We start from the raw sequence: 22,570 nt of genomic DNA on the forward strand, positions 1-22,570 counted from the left end.
GGAAGCTTCCATAAATAGGAATTACTTCAGACAAGACAAATCTATTCAATTCATTATGATTTATTATGGCAATTTCTTTAAGGGATCCAACAAATATGGAACTTTCAGTACATCTGCATCATGGTATATTAGTAGGGTTGCAAAATTCTGGGAATTTTCAAGACTGGAAACTTTTCATGGAAATTAACAGAAATTAATGAGACGAAACTGAAAATTGCTCGAATGTCTACCCTGCACACTCAAATAACGCTACCCTGCACATTTCTCCATAACACACATCATTTCTTGAATTCTGTACACAATTTAATCTAAAAAAAGAAAAATCTTGGCAAGTATTCCCGTACTTTACATAAATATTGCATACATTTATGTTTAAAACTTCCACTTTTTACAATTAAATAAAAAAATGTCAAAAATGTAATGAAAAATAAATAAATAACCTGTATTAGTTTGCATGCATGTCAGCTTATGACCAAAGTTCATACAAATTTCCCCAAATTTCGAATTAATTCCAATAAATTCCTTTTAGGTTTCCAACGTTTGCCAACGTTCCCATGGAAATCTTTCCAGAAATTAACTTTGTGCTTTGCATCCCTACATATTAGTTGCTTTTTTTGATTCCATGTAAACCCATAATCCCAAGTCCATTTCAGCTCCTGAGGAGTTTATGTAAAGAGGTGTGTGTGTGTGTGTGTGTGTGTGTGTGTGTGTGTGTGTGTGTGAGGGGTATCAATACTTCCGCAATGCACTGCAAGTCATTCAGGACGGCGTTACGACCCTGAGTAAAAGAACCCCTAGACCCTGCTCCCCTAGACACCAATGTGCTTGTGCGTTACGTTATGATAGAATAAAAGGCATGCGCACAGAGCAAAGCATTAATCATGACAGGATCGGATCAACAGTAATGGCGCGTCCTCTAAGCAGCCAGACACACTGAGGCGGGACGGAACTGTTTCTACAGTAACTAGGATTTATCTCATCTCACTGTCCCGTTAGGAAAAGGACTGGAGTCAGATAAAAGGTCAGGGGGCACGCTATGGCCTTTAAACTAGCATTAAAAAACAAAACAAAACAAAAACAACCAACACTTTGAAAAGAGAAAGGAACTATGGTTTTAATGGTTATAAAGCAAATCCCTGGCTGTCCTTCTCCACACACTGCCACACAGGTACCTTTTTTGGGCGGTTTCTTGTTGTTGTTCAGTTGTCCGCTCACGTCCTGCAGCCTCTTTTCTAACTCTTTCTTCTTTTCCTGAACCAGTTCCTCTTTAGTCTTGGCACTCTTTTTCCCAGTGCCCGCTGCAGGAGACACACAGCGGCGACCAGTGAGTCCTCAGCCTCGCACCCGCCGCCGTGGCAACAAGCAGCAAAAAGCACTTCACTACACTGCAACTGATTCGGCTACGGCAGCACAATGAACTAATGCATTCTACTGCTCGGACTACGGTGTGGGGATGTGATTCAAAAACGCCAGGGGTGGACAAATCAGGAGCCTCGGGACAAGACGGTCGTCAGCGCGCCATTATGCCCGGTGACACATAATGACTCGCTGACACCGATCACGTGACTCGTCGAGCGTGTCATCACGAAACATTTGACTGATTTGTTCTCATATCAGTTGCTCAATGGCAGTTCCATTTCTAGTTGGTGGATGTATCTGGTACCTCGTGTTGTATGATCTGATTATACAAGGCAAAACGTCAACAAACGTGTTTTTATTAGTTGTAGGGATGGTAAGACTCACAGATTCGCATGAATGCATAAAAGTAAATAGTGAAAGGCATCGATTTAAAAAAACGGATATCGAGGTTGGCATTATGTATCGCGATGCCTCGTTTTTTTTCACGTTTGTTTCACTAAAAAAACTATTTAGTTATATATTAGTAGATGCGCTTTTTTTTTCAATTAGAAAGTAACCAATATTTGATATGTAGACCGATTTCTCCTCGCTAAATTGTTTCTCACGTATCGCAACACTATGGAGACCGAGGCGTGTCCTGAGTGTCACATAGAGTACAGATTAACATGGCAGAGGTAGAGCTGTATCTTTCTTTAGACGACAGGAAAAGAACGTCTGGTTTTAGTAAGATTTTTTTTAAAGGGCCAATCTTTTCTAAAATTTTGAAGGTTCTCAAGTAAATTCGTGATTTGCCCGTCTGTCTGAACCAAAGAAATAAAAGCGAACCGTCAGTGCCATATTGATTTGCACAGCGTCATATTTTTTTCGTTGCATCGTATTACTATGAATCGAATAGAAATCGGATCGAATCGTAACAGGGAGGAATCGCATCGGTATCTGCTACATGAGCGCATGGTTGGTTACGCATCAAGATGCGAATCACATCGGCCTCAGTTATGGAGACGCACATCCCTAATTGGTTCCAACGGTTTATTATCTATACCAGTTATATCAGTGCTTATAACCTGTTAATACTGACATTCTAGGCTTTGGGTACATCCCTACATCATTTAAACCGCATGGGATCGTATCGAAGCACATTGTCTCGCTGATCATATCATCTGCACAAAAAATACATTTTTGGCTACTTACTATTGATTTTCTTTATACAGGAAGTAAAAAAAAAAACGTCACAAATTAATTACTATGTAATGAATACAATTTGTCCGCCCCTGGAAATAACAGGCCACATAACATAGACAAAAAACGATTAATACATAACACTAATGAGTGGCTTTGGTGTCTATTCAAAAATGTTCTGAAGCTAAAAAAGCGAAATATTTCAGTTTTTTTTTTTTTTTGCACAGTATAAATCTGAGTAAGGAGCGGAAAAGGCGATCTACCAGTCATGCAAGACAGCCGAGAAAGGAAGTGCGCCCATTACAGAGAGAATCATCGCAGGCAAATTCAGCATTCAGAGCGAGTCGGCAGAGAAAAGCGACAAACCCCCTGTAAACAACAGACACGCACGCACGACTTACGCAAAGGTTTGCGCTGCTTCTTCTGTAAACAGGACTTGACGTAGCGTTCGAGCTCACGCAGCGTCGAGGGCTTGAGCGTCTCGAAGTCGATCTCGATCTCGTCTGGGTTGGAGTCGCAGCGACGGCTCGCGGGATTGGATGATGTGCACTACGCGGCCCAGCTTCTCACCGGGGAGACGATTGATGTCCAGGCTGAGCTGCCGCTTTTCATCGTACGACATGGGAAGTGCTTCCTCCTCGTCTGACTCGTAATTCGCCGCGCTGGGTTTGGAGCCTTTTTTCGGTTGCCTGCGGAAATGTGTTCGAGACAGAGCAGTTGAAGACGTAGTGGAAACACGAATTGGGGATTTATTTGCTTTGAATTCCTAAAAAAAAAATGGGAAAAAATAAATAAATCGAGATGGATTGTGAAGCAAAGGTGTAAAAAGTACCGTATTTTCCGGACTATAAGCCGCTACTTTTTTCCCACGCTTTGAATCCCGCGGCTTAAACAATGAAGCGGCTAATTTATGGATTTTTCCTGGGTTTTTCCCGGTTTCACAAACTTCAAGCAAAAAACTGAGCCCCATAACATTAGACCAATGAAATTGCCGAACGGGTTCAGGTGAACCAATGAAACTCTTTATATTAAATCAGATGCGCTCCCACTGAATCGGGCCAAACCACATCATAAATATGGATGAGGTTCCTCTGACTGTCTACAGGAAAAGCGAATCATTCATCACGCTGAAAACAACCGGGCATGAAAAAAACACTTCACCTGTGTTCTGAGCTGCACGGCATCGGGAGAAAAGCTTCACTGATGGTGATTTTTAAATGCACGACGATGCCAAAAAAAAAACTCTCGAGAGAAATAGTTGTGAAAGGAAGGAGGAAGACAGTGAACAATGACTTTCTTGGTAGGCTACTGTTTAGATACAAGCCGTGTAACAGACACTGTCTTTCGTTAAAGCCTGTGTAAAGTTCATTAGTTTCGATGTAGACACCTGCGGCTTATTTATGTTCAAAATAAAAATCTTTGTCAAATTCAGTGGGTGCGGCTTAATAGTCCGGAAATTACAATAATAAAAAAATTCTACACAACTAAAAGTACCGTTACTTCAATGAAATTTTACTTAAGTAGGGTTTCTGCAGTTTTTTGATGGAAGAATATTCTGGACAATTTTCAAAAGGAATCGCAAATTAAATTTGATACAAACACGACCAAACACAGTCCCTTCCCTGACAATTGATTGACGGCGTTCCGTGGTAATTAAATAATTGGAATTCCTAATTTGTATTACGTCAAATAAATTTTGACGTAATCCAAATGCACAGTCGGTTACCGTCAAATTTCAATCGGAAAAGCAAAGTCCATTTGAAACTGTATTTCCCTGTGTATTACGAGTTATGACCATATCGTATTTAAATAGCAATATTAATTACCACGTCCGCGTTTTCACTTTCTCTGCGTCGCGTATGTAACCTGCAAAAACTCTAACGGAATTGCAAATCCCGATGCCATGCACGGAAAGCCGTCAATCGAGTGTCAGGGGAGGGACTGTATTATTGGGCGTGTTTGTATTGGGAACGTTGTGACGTCACTCGCAGTCAACGGCCGAGAGGGGAAATGCCAATGAGTAAGAATGGAGAACAAAAATCTCCCGTTCTAACATGATTTATGATAATGAGAGAAATTCGCTAATGCAGATTCAGAATTCAAACAGCGACCGAACTCATTTAAGGACGATTCGCCTGCATTTCGCTTTCAGCCGGATCTACAACGCTGGGGTCTGTCTTGTCCGCCTTTTTTTTTTCTTGTGAGTTTAGCGCGTCTGTTCTCCCACGCATCAATCAATTCCTTTATTTACTCCGTGAGGGATCCGATTTAAAATGTAGTGAAGTGCAATACTTAAACAAAACACACTTACATGAAAGTAAAAGTACACGAAAAAAAAACCTACTCAATTACAGAAAGGCGAGTAAATGTAATTCGGTACTGCACAACTCTGCCGTGAAAATCCGCACGCTCCCGTTGACGTGCTTCACGTGCTCATACCTGGTAGTAGACGTGCTGTTGGGTTTCCTGGTTGAACTCTTCTTCGGCTGACTCGGCTTGCTCGGCTGCGAGGACTTCGGCTTTTTCTCTTCCTCCACCTTGGCCTTGGTTTTGTCTTTGTCCTTCTCTTTTTCCTTCTTCTTCTTCTCCTTCTCCTTTTCCTTTTCTTTCTTTTCTTTCTTCTTCTTTGGTTTGCTCACAGGGCCCTGTGACAGAGCGGCCAGCTGTTCGTGAACAGCCTTCAGCTGAGGAAAGAAGAAAAAACAGGGATCGTTAGCTAACGTGCGGACAAACTGCCAGTACAAGACACGCGAGGAGGATTCTAGCTGTTCAGGGAAATAAACGTATCGAATGCCAGTCATTTCACACTCCTTTGCCCTCTTTATCTGCCAATTTCGCCTTTTACTCATTAGGGAAATGGTGTGGACAGTTTACACACTTTTTTCCTGATTAAATGTAACGCTTTAAAAATGCTGACTATGCAATATCTATGCATTGGACTAGTGGGAAGATGTTCCACTAGATTTTAAGAGAGCGCTTGTGGAGCCACTCAGCCACGAGGGTGTTAGTAAACTCCTGCGAAGAGATCTGGAGTGCTGTCGGTGTTCCAATTCATCCCAAAGGGGTTCAGTAGGGTTGAGGTCAGAGCACAAGAGCAGGCCACTAAAGATCTTCCAGTCTAACCCATGTACACCATACTTCCATGGAGCACAGGGGTACTATCATACTGGAAGAGGCTTGGGTCTCCATCCAAAGGCATCCTGTACAATTTGTAGTAACAGTTTGGGGAAAAACTGGAAAAGTCAGGTGTCCAGATTTTTCCATATTCTGCATTTAGACTCCAAATTACAACATATTAAATTCCTCTGTCTTTTAAAGATCAGAAATGCAAACTTATAGCAATTACAGTGAGCAGGTATACTGCACTTAGGGTAGCAGAATTCCACTCATTTTCAAGCCTAGAAACCTTTCATGGGAATTAACGGGAATATATGGGAATAAACTGGGAAAATTGCAGGTTAGCCTATAACAGGAAACTTAAATGTAGTTAAAAGAAATTCTCGTAGGATAAATTCGGGTAAATCAACCAGATTTAATGCAATTTCAGTAGAACATCTACCCTGCACATTCAACAATCACATGCACACTTACTGCAGGACTACTGAGGCCACGCCCCCTACATGCACTGTGCTTTCTGCCAGAACATAACGCACATCATTTCTTGAATCCTGCACACAAAATAATGGCACAAAATGTCCATCTTGGCAAGCATTCACATAAATGACATAAAAGAATAAATGTATGTTTTAAAGCTTCCTGTGCTGTCTGGAAGATATTGTACAATTTTACAATCAATCCAGAAATGTCATTTTTACAGTCGGTATTATTCTGCATGCAGCTTAAGACCCAATGAAATGTTCATATTTATGTTTGTATATGATGCAGCAAAATTTCAAAGGAATTCAGAGAAATTCCCATAAGTTTCTGGTAAGTTTCCAACTTGGCATATTTCCAAATTTCCACCAGATGAAATTCCCATGGAAAGTTTCCAGAACGTGGAACCCCTTGCAACCTTAACTGCACTACATAACACTAAATCCATAAATGTTATAATGTACATGCAATATATTATTATAACCATTATTACACATCTATTACCAGTAATAATGCACCTTTCCTGTTTTGTAGGTTACTGCAGTAAACCTGATATCACAATCCAATTCACTTCACTGTAGTGCTCACTAGTGCTGCACGAGTAATCGTAGCGCAATCGGGACTTCGGCTTGTGCGATTATATGACGGCAATTGTTGCGAATTAATGAGAAATAAGTGCACGTGTGGACAATTTCTGAGAACAGTAACGCCAAAACAAAACAAAACAAAAGTTTAGTTTAGTGACTTTCACCGGAAAGCAGCGTGGAGACCAGGTGAGGATGTAAAGCAGACCGACACTGAACTGGTAGCCAAACACTAAAATTAAAAAAGCACTACCTCTGTTATATGGTGATAATTTAGCTTTAACATTAGCAGCACTGAGCAGAGAGAAGAACTGTGCGAGATTTGCTAAATCAAAGCTTCTACCTCACGTGACAATAAGTCTGTAACAGATCTCACTGGTTCCGGGTTGGAAGAAAGAAACGACAGGCGACGGTGCAACAGACACAGCTTTCTTTTATTTTTCATTCACTTTCGACTCGCGGTAACACACATCTTTCCTCCAACGCGTAACCCCCACACTCGCAGATTGGCGCGCCTTCACCTGGCAACCGCCACTTTCCCACACACATCCCCATACATGCCTTCAGCTCTCTCTCTCTCTCTCTCTCTCTCCGGTGTCGGTTACATTCCGCGTAAACAGGCCGTTTCTAGCGTTTTTGGAATCCCAGGCAGGATTCCTATTGTCACCCCCCATTGCTCTGCCCTCCCACCTCAATGCTCCACTCCCACACCATACAAATCTACAACAATCTTCTATAAAAAAAAAAAAAATGAGTGAACACATTTAATAATAATGATTGCAAAATTGCCCAAATATCTTATTTTTAAGAATTATTTTTAAAAATGTTTACATTTATGCAAATGTCATTTCATTTTAAAAAATGTATAGTGTGCAATTTCCTTGATAACCGAGAGGACACGCGATACTATTTATTATATCGCAATGTCGACTAGACAAGAATCACACATTTGTCCCAAATCGTACACTACACTCGATTATTATTTTTTTTTATTTTAAAGCCTTTGGCTTACACATTATTACAAAACTTGCTGTTTTCCTCCTGGCAACATGATGCTATTTTTTTTTTACTAAGGACATCATGTTGCTTTTCAAACTTTAGCCAATTTAACAAACAAGAAAAATAATAATAATAAAAACAAAACGACCTAAATGTGAATCATGACACCCCTAAAAGCTAGAAAATGAAAAGGTAGTTGCAGAAAACAACAGTAAACCAGTAGGTCCAGATCGTGTGATTGACATGTTTTCTTGCAAAGAGTCAAATCCAATCAACAGACATCAGAGCAGACCAGGAGGCAGCACTAAAAGCCAAGCGGGGTGGAAAGCAGGGGAAAAATAAGACCACCTACATACCCTTATTTACCTCTATTTAAGGGCACTAATCAAAACAAATGGATCAGAGAGGAGGTGCAAAAGAGGTTGAGAAAACACTTGAAATTCACCTGGAACCTGTTGTTTGGTATGTGAGGCTCCATAGTGAATCGCTGGTGTTAAAACAAAAAACAAAAAAAACCCAACCCATCAAACAAGAACGTTGATTTAGAGATGTGAGAGATGGAAGCAGAGCACAATGGGTTTTCGAGAACAGCACTATCACACCTCAGGTACTGAACAAAGCAAAAGAAGTTTGTAGGTCACCTCAATGAGGAGTAGGAGGATGAAGGGGAATGATGAGATCGGATAGCTTAAAGGTGGGAAGTATATCTTCATATGCATTTTATTAATCATATTGTTTAAAGACGGGTAGTCCCCGAGTTACAGAAATGGACGTTTGGCTCCACCCTCCACTCGCAAAGCTGCGCTTGTCCACGCGCCCGCTGCTCGAAACTTATATAAACTTTATACACGATGGTACTGTAAATTGCTGTTATGCTAAATATTGTACTGTAATTTGGTTAACAGATTACAGTACACTACCGCAAATTGATCACCATCCCTTAAGACTCCTAGGTAGGCTAGGCCATGTCTAGACTAGATTTCTAAGTTACGACAGGGGTCATCGGAGTCTGGACTACCTGTATCTCGTTTGTGGTTTTAAAAACATCTTTTTTGAACTTACTGAAACGGTAGCTCAGGATTTGGCTCGGAAGTGAGCTCAAATTCCAGCACATCCAAGCTGCCACTGCTGGGGTCTTGAGCAAGTTGAGTAACCCTTTGGCTTTAGTAATTAGATCGCTATAAGCTGTTCTAGATAAGGGGATCTGCCAAATGCTATAAATGTACAAAAAATAGATGATGTATGAAGATCGTTCAATGTTCAGAACTATCAAGCTTCCATTGTTGGGCCTTTGAGCTTTGAGTTTGGAATAGGTGAAGTAAGAACGTCTTTCTTTTCAAGCTTTTTAGATTTCATTCAAATAAAAAAAATGATCTTTGATTACAAAAGCAACAAATCAGCAACTCTTTTTTTTGGGGTAGTTTTTGTCTCCGGCACCAAAACCGGGCGGAAAATCTGACACTAAAGCAAACTTGCGTATTCATTGATCAAATCTGCAATTAAATGTAATAAGCTTATATGACTGGAATTGTGATTTAAAACCACAGCAAATGTCAAGACAAACAGCAACTTGTTTAGTCTACTAAAGACCTTATAACACATGTGACAATTTCCATGTGAAACAATTTGGAACTGATTGTTCCTAAAAAGTTTGAGCTGTTCAGATACACCATGCCATAAAAAAGAAATGAAGCATTGTTTCAGGGGGGTGTTGGGGGTGTGTGTGTTTGTTTTTATGTGTGTGTGAGTGAGCGAAGATGCCGCTCACCTGTTCCTGCAGCTCTGCCAGGCGGGTGGCTCGTTCCTCCTCCGAGTCGGAGCTGGAGCTGGAGGAGTCCGCGCTGCTCTCGCTGCTCCCCGTGCTCTTACTGACTACCGCCGTGGCAGACGTGCCTCCAGGGGACGAGGGTTCAGCTGGCTCGTCTGGCATCTTGGCGAAACGCATCTCGAACACATCCTGGCAGTGGAGCGGAGTGAGGGTTAGACCGAGCACGGTGCGAACAAATCTTCACAGTTGGTCACTTTTTACCTGAAGTTTCCTTGCCATGGCAACGACCTCGTGGTCAGGGGGGTTGTATTTATAGCAATTTGAGAACATTAACCGAACATCTGCTGCAAAACTCTGGGCATCCTGGTATTCTCTGCTGTCCATTTTTTTCTGAGGGAAAAAAAATCATTAGTAATTATTGTTAATTTCGATAGAAGCTAAAAATTTCGAATTTGGAATATAAGTCAAAAATGATACATTTTTGAGCCATACTTTGACTGTACTGAGGTCCATAGGCTGCTTGATGATCTCATGGTAGTCATGCAGTTCCAGAGCTTCTGCGTCTACAGGTTTATAAAAGGGCCAGGCGTAGGCGGCATGCTTCTTGGACAGCATCTCTTTTAAGATGGTGTCACAGTACTTGAGGTGGTCGCTCAGTTTGCTCTTCTTGTTCCCCTGCTGCAGGAGCTCGCCGTCGTCCAGGTCCTTTTTCGGAGGTTTGATGGGTCGCCCGGTGCTCTCACGCCTGGAGATCACCTTGCTGTGTTTGGACTCCAGCAGGGGAGTGGGAGACTCGCCTCTGCTGGCCGTGATGGCGCATGTGGTGGGCGTGGTGGTGTCCGCTTTCCGCTTTACCCCTTTCTTCTGGAAGCAAACAAAAAAATAAACAGATGCTAGGGATGAGCAGGTCAGACACCACCACTAGCATTTTTTTTCTTTTAAAGGAATTGATCACAAATGAGCTACGGTGATGAAGATGGAGTAGGTTTTGGCCTACGAGCTACCGTCGCTCCTTAAAGGTTATAACGATGGTCATAACCTGTTCTCTTTACGTCAGGTTGCGAGGTGAAGGTTCTCTAACGACTCATTTCGTATGCAGAAAACCTGGTTCATGTGGAAAATGGTATCAAATAAACAGCATTGCTACAAATATAAACAGGGCCTGTTTCTATGTCTAGAGAAAACATTTAAAAAGCAAAGAGGAAGAGTTTTGGGCCGTTCTTGCCTGGATAAATGAGGACAACATGAAGGCAGGACAACGTGCATGAAGTAACAGATGTTTTTTTGGGTCCGTTATTACCATGACATCATTTCTTTTAAATGCCAAGTGCTCAACTTTCGATTCCATTGAATTTATAACCGTCTTGCAAGTGTCATCCATTGCAATCCTCATACTGCTGGCTTTCTGTGAAATCGCAGCTCTCACAGGGAAGTAGGAGCTCAGTGGTTAAAGCTCTGGGTAACTGATCAGAAGGTTGGGGGTTCAAGCTTCAGTATCAAGCTGCCACTCTTGGACCCTTAAGCGAGGCCCTTAACCCTTCGTGCTCCAGGAGTGCTGTATCATGGCTGAACCTGGGCTCTGATTCCATCTTCCTAACATCGCTGGTGTATGCGAAGAAAGAGTTTCACTCTACTGTAATGTTCATATGACAAGTAAAAAGCACTGCTACCTTTTACAACAATTGAATAGAACATTGAATTCATTAATGCATATTGTTATGTCTACAATATTTCTAAAAGTATGACGAGCATTAAACATCACAGTCTAAAATCATGGGCATTAATATTCATAAAATGTTCCTATTTTGTTGCTATAACAACCGCCACACTGTATAGGTGATGAGCAGGTCTCCACATACTGCAGTGAATAAAAGTTTGGAAAACCAGTGTTTGTTCTGAAATTTGAATTCCTTAACAATTACATCATTTATAAAAATGTAAATAAATTTTGATTTCATTCAAAAAAAAAAAAAAACCCAAACAAAAAAAAAAAAAAAATCAACAATCGTCTATGGACTTTGGACACAATAAAACCGAATCATTTTAACCGTTCAGACTACACTTTTTACAGCGGGTAGTTTTTGTCTCACATTCCCAGACTTCTTGTGATCAACAAAACCGAGTCCAATTCTCGTGATAACGACTTAATTTTCCTCATGATCTCGACATAACGAGTCAATTTCTCTTGACATGACAAAAGTTTTCCTGTGATCACGGCTGAATTTACTTATGATCTCAACAAAAGAGTCGTTTTCTCATGACTCTGCCTTAATTTATTCGAGATCGACAGCCGCTTTTCTCACGATCACGACTTCGTTTTCTTGGAATCTTAAGGCAAAAACACATGATGTGATTGAAATGTGAAAAAGTCTCGTGCCTTGTGAATGTTTTCCGGTGTACATCACGCAGTATGTGTCGAAAATCTCTATCAAAGTTACTAATTTCCTGCAGCAAATATGAGCTTTATCTCTGCATTGAGAGAGAGAGAGAGAGGGGTTTCCCCGAGGAGAACCTGACTAAAATAGAGGAACATACGCTAGGCCTGATTAACAATGTTTATGTCAAGACCATGAGAAAATTAAGTTGAGGTGACGAGAAAACAACTTTTATGATCGAGAAAATTGTGTCAAGATCATGAGGGGGGAAAAAAATGGTATGTCCAGAAAATTGTGTCATGATCACGAGAAAATTACAGGTTCCAGGTGAATTTCGGACTTTGGAAATACAATTGCAGCTAAATTCTGATTCGATTTTTAGGGAAAAAAAAAACAAATCATGTCATCAATTCAGACGATTTTTAAAGCGGATAGCGTTTGTCTCTGGGCTCCCGCTAAAGATGGCTTAAATATTTGTTAATATAATCTGCGATTTAAAGCGGAGCTTTTATGACAGAACTCGTGATGTAAAACCACAGCAAACGTCAGGACACAAGTAATAATGGATCCTGAATCGTACATCAAGTAAAACAGCAATGTGTTTACATCTACTTCAGTTGCAGCAGAGAGACAAGGATCGTGTGGTAAATTCAGCAACATGAAGATAAATGCTACAATGCTTGTGTTTTTAGTGATTTATATCCCAACCCAGACATACTACATATCAGTTTCCTACTGAAAAATGGAAATCAGGACATCCTTAGAAAACTGATGAATGGAAACTTGAACTGGATTTTACATCTGACTTTTTGCAAGTGTGTCTTAGATGTCTTGTGTTATAAAATCAGTGTTGTCGAGTTTCGGAGAAAATTAAACAGATGCCTGAAAATGTAAGGATTCGATTGATGAGGTAGATTTTTTTAGTCCTGATTTGTGTCTGTGCACTTCGATACAGATTGACCCGGAATAATAAATGTTAGAATCTCTCATAAAGCAACGTGCACAAATCGGTAAACAAAAAGAACAAGAAATTTGCAGGTTTTTTTTTTTTTTACTTTTACAGCCATTAACTAGCTAAAAAGGTGGAAAAAAAAGTTGTGTGTATATATATATATATATATATATATATATATATATATATATATATATATATATATATATATATATATGGTTTGTATGTTGTTTTGACAAATAAATAAATTTAAAATAATTTTTACGTTCCAAACTTTTACCCTTGGGAATATTCCCAATAAACATTTTTATATATATATATATATATATATATATATATATATATATATATATATATATATGTGTGTGTGTGTGTGTGTGTGTGTGTGTGTGTGTGTGTGTGTGTGTGTGTGTGTGTGAATGCAAACATTCTGCAATAAGAATCAAACACGCTTCGATCAGAGCAGGACCATGCAAAACACTGACAGCAGTTTATCAAGTTCCACCATTTTGTTCGATTTGAATGACAAAAGACAAAAACAGATCAGACGATCAGTGCTGGGAAAAAACCCCACAACTTTAGTACAGGGAAGTCTTACTTTGACGACAGGCTGAGCGCTTGGGATCATGGGTGCAGCTGCTGGAACGGCCTGGACGTTGGAGGTGATGGTTGGTACAGGCGTCGCTGCGATCACGGGAGTTTGAGGTGGCTGAGGAGGAGAGCTTGGACATGACGAGGACGGGGACGTCGAGGACAGTGCCGAAGCTTGCGGAGTTTCTGTTGGAGAAAAGGATGAGAAGGTGAGATTTGTGACTTTTTTTTAGAAACACATTTTCTTTCTATTTTGTCAACTCTAATAGTAAAATATAAAACGCTATAATGTTTATAATGTTTTATTCACGCTATTAAAAAATTTCATCTTCGAAAAACAATATCAACAATTAGAACAAGATGATTATGATCTCTGATGCCAATCTGAAATACTTTCCTGCTGTGACTGAAACATAACTGTGTCTGTAAAGACACAGTTTATAAAGAGCTGATTAAATGCAAAACTTGCAACAAAGCCTTCGTAAGCAACCACCAGGGCTGAATAGTAACAATGTCCACCATTAAATATGTCCCTTTAACATGTTACTAACATGTAACTAACAGTATTCATTCATAACTCTCAATAGGACACACAAGCATAAGTATGTCTCATTTTATAGTATTGCTATATCTTACCACATTTTAAACCAGAGTACACAAGAGACATGTTCTAACAATATGCACAAAGAATTAACACTTTTCTGTATTGTCTTTTTGTTTTTTTATTACTTTTGATAAGCCACTGTCATGTAATTACACTCAAAAGTAAATACGATGAAAATGTATAAAACGCAAGTTCTACTTTTGTCATTTTGCATTTAGACAGTTTTTCTTCTTCTTTTCTTTTGATACGTCTGAATCTTATAAGCTAAACTTTATGTTCAGTCTTGGTTAACTGTTTTTCATTCTGAGCACAGGTTTACCTCCAGCATGGGCAGCACCGGGCTTGCGTGCCTTGCCTTTTGGGGGTGGTGGCAGCAGTTCCACCTCCTCCTGGGGCATTTGTGCTACCTTCTGGAGGAAGATTTTTTCCAGGGCTTGGGCCATGAGAACAATATCATCTGTAGGCTGAATCAAAAAGAAAACAGTATATGTATTTTTGCATGCATGCACGCACACACACACAATTTCACATAAACAACAGTGCACAACTTTCTATCTTCTGCATAAACTGACACAGATGAAACATATTAATTAAAAGAAATGAAATGGGATCTCTTTACCTTGTTATATATATAACAGTTTGTGAACATAGTGTTGAAATCCTGCATGCATTCACCAGCTGTCCAGTAGTAATTATTCTCAAGTCTCTTCTTGATCGTCCCCATGTCCATTGGGTTCTTGATGACTTTATGATAGTCCTTAACAATAACAAACGTTTATTACAAATGATTACAGGAGTAGAAAACAATGTAAAATGAATAACAAACAAGCAAACGAAGGTGTAACAGTGATCGATCTTACGTACTGGAAGATTTAATTTAATGGCATCCACAGGTGTGTAAAAGGGCCACGCAAATTGATGCCTCCACAGTGTTTTCACCACAACGTTCTGCATGTACTGGAGCTGGTTGGTTTTCCGGCCAGGCTTGCTGGGGTTCGTTACTTCAGGTGGAGGCGGGTTGACTATAGAGGGAGCAGCCTGGGTGGGAGATGTGACCGCCGACATTGTGGACAGCGGAGAGGAGTGTGTGGCTCAATCGAGGTTGGGTCTGGATGTATTTCTTTAATCACTGATGAGTTCCTCTTTCTTCTCCTTACTCCCTCGTCGACACACACATCCCATCTCAGGACCTGAGCGTCAGCACTCAGCTGGAAAATATGAAGAAACCTGTTGGATTCTATGTTCGATTTGAGTCAAAAACTAGTACATGAATTGCACAGGGTAGACAAATGATATATATCTATATATTTACTGTTTTTATTGTCCCGTTGAGATTGAGACATTTTAGTTTATGTTCAATTAAAAAAATGATAGAAAAAACTTTCAGGCAAGGAAAACAAGTCATTAAAAACAAATCACTTTCCAGGCATCACTGATTGATCAAATGGTACGAGTTTTACACCCTGTCAAATCAAATAACTGACATGAACAACTCGGTAACTTGAACGCACCCTGGCAGTGTAGATCCCAAAGTGCGGTCCGATTGAACAACCCGACCGAGCCAAAAGCTACATTCAAGAGCCCCGTTGATTTACATCGTTTCGAAATGTTCGAACATTCTCCCAAAATCTTTATTTTATTAGTTAACTATAAAACAAACCACTCCTCATATTTTTGGTTAAAAAAGAGAACCGCAGGACTGCAATTGTGAAATAATAAAAACGAGCTCATCGACACTGGTTAACATTAGTTACCACCATCGCGCGTTTTCGGGGCTCTGAGACGTTTTCTAGCCAGGGGGAAATGTCACTATCAGACCGAAAATAACCCGAATAGAAGCTATTACGGGGATCGTCTCGGTGCAACTTTCTTTAAAAGATGGCGGGCATGGTTAAGTGTGTGTTTGTGTATGTGTGTGTGTGTGAGTGCATCGTGGCTGCCTCGAAAGCTAACGCTAGCTCACGGTGGCTAACATCTCCTCCATGTCTGCTCCATAGCCATTGTGTGTGCACACGCCGTGCGATGAGCTAGCCGGTTAGCTGGTCGATTTGCAGCACCCCGAGCCTCAATACTTGGCCAGATTGTACACTGGCCCCGAAAAGAGCGAGATGAAGCGGACGGCGATGGGATCAGGCCCCGGATCCGGTGTTCGATCTGAGCAAAGGGCGCTGCGGAGGGAATCAAAACAAGCCCGCTTTGTTACACTGGGCAGCAGAGCCGATCTGTGTAGTAGCCGTGCATTCCCGATTGAAAAAAAAAAAAGCCCATACAAATAAATATGAAGCGGAAAAAAATATCTAAAACTCCGATCCAAATAGACATTCATCACAAACACGGATTTTATACTTTATTACTTTCACTCCGAGCAGCTCCGGGAGCGTTTCCGTGCAGATTTTCCGGCAGCTTTTTATTGCATCGAAGCGGCATAATACACGGCTGGATCGACTCTGGAGTTGGCTTGTGTGTGTGTGTGTGTGTGTGTGTTTGCGTACTGCGCATGCGCACTAGTCCACAGTGTTGTGGTCCATATTGTACAGATGAACTGCTGGCCTTTTAGATAAATACTGAGATAAATAGATACTTTATTCATCCCATTTGGATATGTACAATAGAAAAAGGTAAACATGGCGTTCCAAAAAAAATCTTTCTCTCTCCTTGAATCTAAATGCTTTTCACATTTTATTTATATCAAACCCCACGAGGAAGTTACCAAACACACAAACGCATAAATCACTGAATGAACGCCGTGTGTTTACTCTCGTCTGAACCGACGCATCTCGATGTACCATGATTGAGTGGCGTTGTGCGCATGCGCTGTAGGTCCCGAGGACGCTGGATATGCCAAAGACTTGGGCTCGATTACAAATGACTACATTTCCCCTTACATAGGGCACTAATAGGGCGCTTACGACGAGGTCGTTATTATTACATACCCTACGTAGGGCGCATTCGGAGAAAGTGGAGTGTTATATGTAATTCAACCAAGTGAACAATTCAAGTGAATGGTTCTTTTTTGGTGCCTGCAAATGAAATCGTTATTTTTTTACATGCTGTATTTTATCCTTCGTCGTTTATTAAATAAAAAAATTATATCTATATATATTTACGATTATGAAATGCGAACAGTTCGTTTAAGTTATTAAATGCGGATATGAAGCGGAAGTCCAGCCGCTGAGCACATCCGGTACACATTGTTGGATATTTTGACATAACTGGTGATGAATCCTGGTGTCCTGAACATGATCAGATGTTTGAAACTGCAGAATGAGTTTCTATACGTTATCACACACACACACACACACACACACACACACTTGCTAAATTGTATACAAGCTATCGTCAAATAAAGACCATTTCCCAGCAACCAGTCGACTGTTCTTTAGTAATGTCAGTTACACATGAGTGGGAGGCTTTTATTTGTGTCTTCTTGATAAACATTAGCTGTATGACTTGCATTTCTTTTCCTGTAGCCTATTTATGAACTAACCATGGAAGCAAAAGAGACTAAACCAGACACTGAAACAAATAATACACATCCATCATTTATCATCATCCAAATATTTATAATTTTATATATTTTTTAATGCCATAACCTTACAACCTTTTACTTGTTGTACCTTTACAACAGTGTCATAGACTTATAACCATTTACTTGTACTTTTCAACAATATAGCACTGCTATATCCTTTATATTTATTCACTGTACATACACACACACACACACACACACACACACACACACACACACACACACACATATATATATATATATATATATATATATATATATATATATATATATATATAACATTTATCTGCAGTTGAATTTGCACAATTGCTACTTTTCTTACTTCTGCTAGATGTTAAACAGCATTTCGTTGCTGTGTACCTGTTATCTATCTATCTATCTATCTATCTATCTATCTATCTATCTATCTATCTATCTATCTATCTATCTATCTATCTATCTATCTATCTATCTACTTTGGGGAAAAACAAACATTATTTGGTTAGATATGTAACCCTGTTAAATGAACACCATATGCCTTATGACTGTAGATTTTGGTGGTAAAGTAGAACAATAACAATGGCAGCCTCAAGAAAAACTATGTCGAAAACACACAAAAGTTATCACACACGTAAGACGCAGTTGAAAGTCAGCAAGCCATATTTCTTACCAGCTTGTTTTAAATGGTTTTAAACACTTCTTTTGTTCTGTGCATGAGATAATAATTAACCACGCTTGACCTGCTTCAATAAACTACGTCTCTAAAAACACACAAAAGACCATGCAAATGGGAGTCATCCCTCTTTTCTGGCTTAGTCAGCATGAGAAATACTTGCCCCACCCATTTCTGATGTCCCATTATTCCAACATTATTCCATAAACCCCCATTCACTCTCCCAATCTTGCAATATGATAGAAATATTTCACCTCCTCATAACCCTTATTTGCATTTGTTTGAAAGTATATTAGGTTTAATTACATTTATTTGCTAATAGCCAGTGTCATATTAAATTAGCCCAATCTGTTACAAATCTTATCCTTTCCTCCTCCACTATAAAGAGAATGTGGGGCACAGGGAATCCTCACCCCAATGGATCTCTATTAGGACAGTCACAATTCTCATGTTAACCACTAGTACCACTTGCAATGTGTTACGGAAACGGAGCAGGGCAGCACAAGCATACTATCTTGAGATCTTGTAACAGAGTAAATCGATGGAATGTTGGCTATGTCTATCACATGTCAAGACCTTTAACAGAAAGTCACGTGGTGACCATACGAAGCTTAAAAACCCTTTCATGGCATGCGTTCCCTTTTGGAGACTTTTTAGCAAGTTTTGTTTAGGGTCCAGGTGACAGTCAAAAAGTCTCCATAGAAAAAGATGATTTCTCTCTGGTTGGATAGAAAGTGCATTCAAGTAGATTCAATTTATTCATTTGATTGGTGGACGATGTTGATCTTTTAGAATCTTAAGAGGTACATAGCAATGAACTGCAGAACGGACCTCTTGAGTGGCATGACTCTCAGTAGAGTTCATGAGAAACAATCCTTGTGATGTGCTTAATCGTGAGAATACTGTTTTAGGCAGTGGTAATGACCAATCATGCTGAAGACAAACACTTAGACAGTGTGACACATCAGAGATTGCAAAAGTACACACATCCTCCACTCGAGTAAAAGTACAGATACTTTGGTTTGGAAAGACTCTGGTAAAAGTTGATGTACTGAATACATCAGTGATACACCAGTGGTAGGAAATAGGTTGATGGGCTAAAAATGGCATGCAATAAGGAGAAAAAATATTGTCACCAAAATAGATACTGTAACGAGCCTGTTTTGAAAAGTAGAAAGTACAGTTTAATGAGTGAAAGTAAAAAGTAAAAAAATAAATAGTGAAGTAAAGTACTGATACCACAAAAATCTATTAAAGTACAATAATAAAGTATTTGTTAGCTGGTATGTGGCTCATAACATAAACCATAAAGTGTGTACTTGCCAGAGAAGAGAAAATTCTGCGGAGGGACCTGTAAAGCCAAACAAAAGGTTTATAAGCATGAGACACCAAATATTAAGTGGAAACACTAAGTGTGATCAAGCAGTCATCTTGGAAGCATGTAGAGTAAAATCCTCTGCTCTATACATGGGACCCATTTTTTCAATTTCTTTTGGTTGACAGCTCAATTTCATGTAATATTTCTGTGGTTTAGTCTTCGGAATCCCAATCTGATGCAGATGCTGTTGAATAAGTTTTAATTGTCCATCAAAACATCAAACATCCTGGCTTGTATTCTTTAATGGTTTGTTCATATTCACACTCACTCACTCTCATTAATGCTCCCGTTCACATCAACGGAGCTGCTGTTGAGCGTGTACCCAGCTTTTAATTCTTTGGAGTCCACATTTCTGAGGATCTTCTCTAAACTCTTCTATCCTAATCAGGAAGGCACAACAGCGCCTGGTTTTTCTGAGGAGACTTAAAAAGTCCCGTCAGTGCTACAGGATACTGGAGAACTTTTGAGAGCATCTCAGTGTGTTACAGCAGCTGCACTGCTTCAGTTCGTAAAGCCCTTCAGAGGGTGGTGAAAATTCAGCTTCCCTCCTTGGAGAACATTTACAATAAACACTGTCTGCAAAAGGTGAGGAGCATCATCAAAGATACCTCTCAACCCAACCATAGACTATTTACCTGTCTCCCATCAGGCAGACGCTACAGGTGCCTCAGAGCCGCACATACAGACACATACATCCAGCCACATTTCCATTTAGCGGATCTATTCAGTTGTACTGAATTCTGTTAAATGCATATGTACTCCTTCTTACAGGGTTCATTTTGGCCATAGAGCATATGGAATGACAGTGGCCTTTGCTGGTTTAATTCTATGTTCATCAGTATGGACCATGCCAGCCCACCTGACATCATCCAAAACTTTTTTTTTCACAGAAAATCTAATAGCTGAACAAATGCTTTTTAATTATAGATGTTTGCATGGGATTGTTCATTTCTGTGTTTTTGTATGCAATCTCATGCTACATCTCAGCCAGATGATGGCAGTGTTTTGGCATTATGTGCCTACACAAGGCATCTTTTCTACAGCTACCTGTGCTGTAAGCAACGATGGCCAGTAAACAGCCAAATCATGCACATTAGAATTCCATTATTGAGGTCTGGACTGTTTGGAGCCTGACACAAGTGTTCTTACATCAGTGATTTTAACAAAACCACCTCCAGGACATCCATCTCTTCTCCTTTGATTGGCTGTGTCTCAACAACAGTTCTCTACCTGACCATGCGGCCCCAATGTAAAGTCTAGACCACTTTTTCCTATTCCTGTGAGCTGGTACTCAGATACTTTGTCTCCTATTGTCAAACATTAATGCTGATTGTTTATCAGACAATGATCATGCATCTAGAGCTCTTCAGATGAGGACCATTGAGAGAAGAAGGTTTCAGACCTTCAGACAATGAACACTCTCTGCATGAAATTCCTGCCTGCGTATGTCTAGCACCACACCTAGACTGTGGCACTAACGTGGTTTTTGACTCCTGATAGAGGTCTAGAGCTTTCTAGCATGTTTTGTTTTGTTACAACACTGCACAAGCTTCACAACCCCCCATTTTGAGAATCGCTTAAAAGAGATGACCTGTGATTGGGCATCAAATACAAATAATAAAGAGTCTGTAAATCATTGACTTACTATTGAGGGGGTCCCAAACAATCATACAGTGCTAACAGAGAAATACAGAGTTATCACTCAGTATACACTACTTTACTGTAACTGGTTATATTGCTGAGCAAACTAAAAAATGAGCTAAGAAACACCTCAGGAGAAACACAACTCCTACTCTTTTTGCTCTTTTTATTTCTGTTTGTTTAGCTCCATTGGCCAGCTACAAGTAAAGAGCAGCAACACAGAAGCTGGGAGTTAGTGAAAATGAGTAGCTTTGCTATTCAGCATGACGGTAAATTACAAGAGGCTTGTCACATGTACATTATAACACAGTGAAATTATTTTTTGCATATCCCCAAGAGTGGCTGCTTGGCGATACTTGGGGTTGTACTCCCTGACCTTCTGATCAGGAACCCAGAGCCCCAACCACTCATTTCCCAACTCCCCATTACATCATACAGGGATGAAAGGATCAGAGGTCATGATATCAGAATAAATATGCCCTGGTACAATAACTGACTACCTTCACACCCTGGCTGGCACATACCCTCACCACCCTGTGCAGGAGGTCTCAAGCCAGACAGTAGGGCCAGACCGCCCCCATCTGTCCCTCTGGACCAGAGTCATCCCAAAGAGCTGTGTAGAGAAGAAATGAGGAACGTATTACGACTGGATTAACAGTACACTTTTTTGCACCTCTAGATTTTAACAACCCAACTGTCTCATTTGATTGTTTTTACCCGATGGGAAATACATATTAGCTGGAACACTGGATGTGAGTGATTGCCTTCCATGTGCTGGTTGTTGTCTGCCACTCCACTGTGTGTATAAAACACAATTGCTTTATAAAATTTCTAATAGAACATATTATTTAAAACAATTAGGGTTGCACAAGCCAGTGCACTCTTAGTGCCGGTCACATATATGCTGATCAGGAATCAGAATTTCATACCGGATCGGTCAAGGCCCAGGTTACCAACGACCACCACAGGTATCATTCGCCAACAGGAGGAAGACGTCTACAGAGACAGCAGAAAATGGAGAAGTGCAAAAATAGGAAAAAAATCTGTCTATATTATATTTTATACATTTTACTCTGCCAAACAATTGATTTTTTTTTCTTGTTTTTGTTTCATTTGGAGTAATAAAAGATTATGTAGAGCGTCATCATACAATTTGCGGTTAACGAGCTGTTACCATAGAAACTAATGCAATAATATTCAAATTCACATGTCATCAATATAACAGCCAGAACAACTATTCAAATCATGCAATTATGACACCAAAACACCAAAATTTAAATGCACATGCTCTGACCAATCAGGTTTGAGAACTGACTCCATTATGCAAATGTAATGTTATCACAGGAACAAGAGAGCTATTGTATC

General features: G+C 40.0%; 1 protein-coding gene across 1 annotated transcript in view; it reads right to left on the reverse strand.

Moving 5' to 3' along the window:
* Positions 1-16,815, reverse strand: part of brd3b (bromodomain containing 3b) — an 18,638-nt gene extending 1,823 nt beyond the window's left edge. The window contains 12 exon segments of the mRNA XM_046841215.1: positions 1,173-1,298; positions 2,940-3,055; positions 3,057-3,227; positions 4,978-5,222; positions 9,484-9,672; positions 9,745-9,873; positions 9,976-10,347; positions 13,409-13,587; positions 14,325-14,469; positions 14,625-14,762; positions 14,870-15,213; positions 16,360-16,815. Of these exon segments, the coding sequence (XP_046697171.1) occupies positions 1,173-1,298; positions 2,940-3,055; positions 3,057-3,227; positions 4,978-5,222; positions 9,484-9,672; positions 9,745-9,873; positions 9,976-10,347; positions 13,409-13,587; positions 14,325-14,469; positions 14,625-14,762; positions 14,870-15,070 (2,011 nt within the window). The 5' untranslated portion in view covers positions 15,071-15,213; positions 16,360-16,815.
* Positions 16,816-22,570: the final 5,755 nt, after the last annotated feature.

Source organism: Silurus meridionalis, chromosome 27 (genome assembly GCF_014805685.1).
Source record: "Silurus meridionalis isolate SWU-2019-XX chromosome 27, ASM1480568v1, whole genome shotgun sequence".
NCBI lineage: Eukaryota > Metazoa > Chordata > Actinopteri > Siluriformes > Siluridae > Silurus > Silurus meridionalis.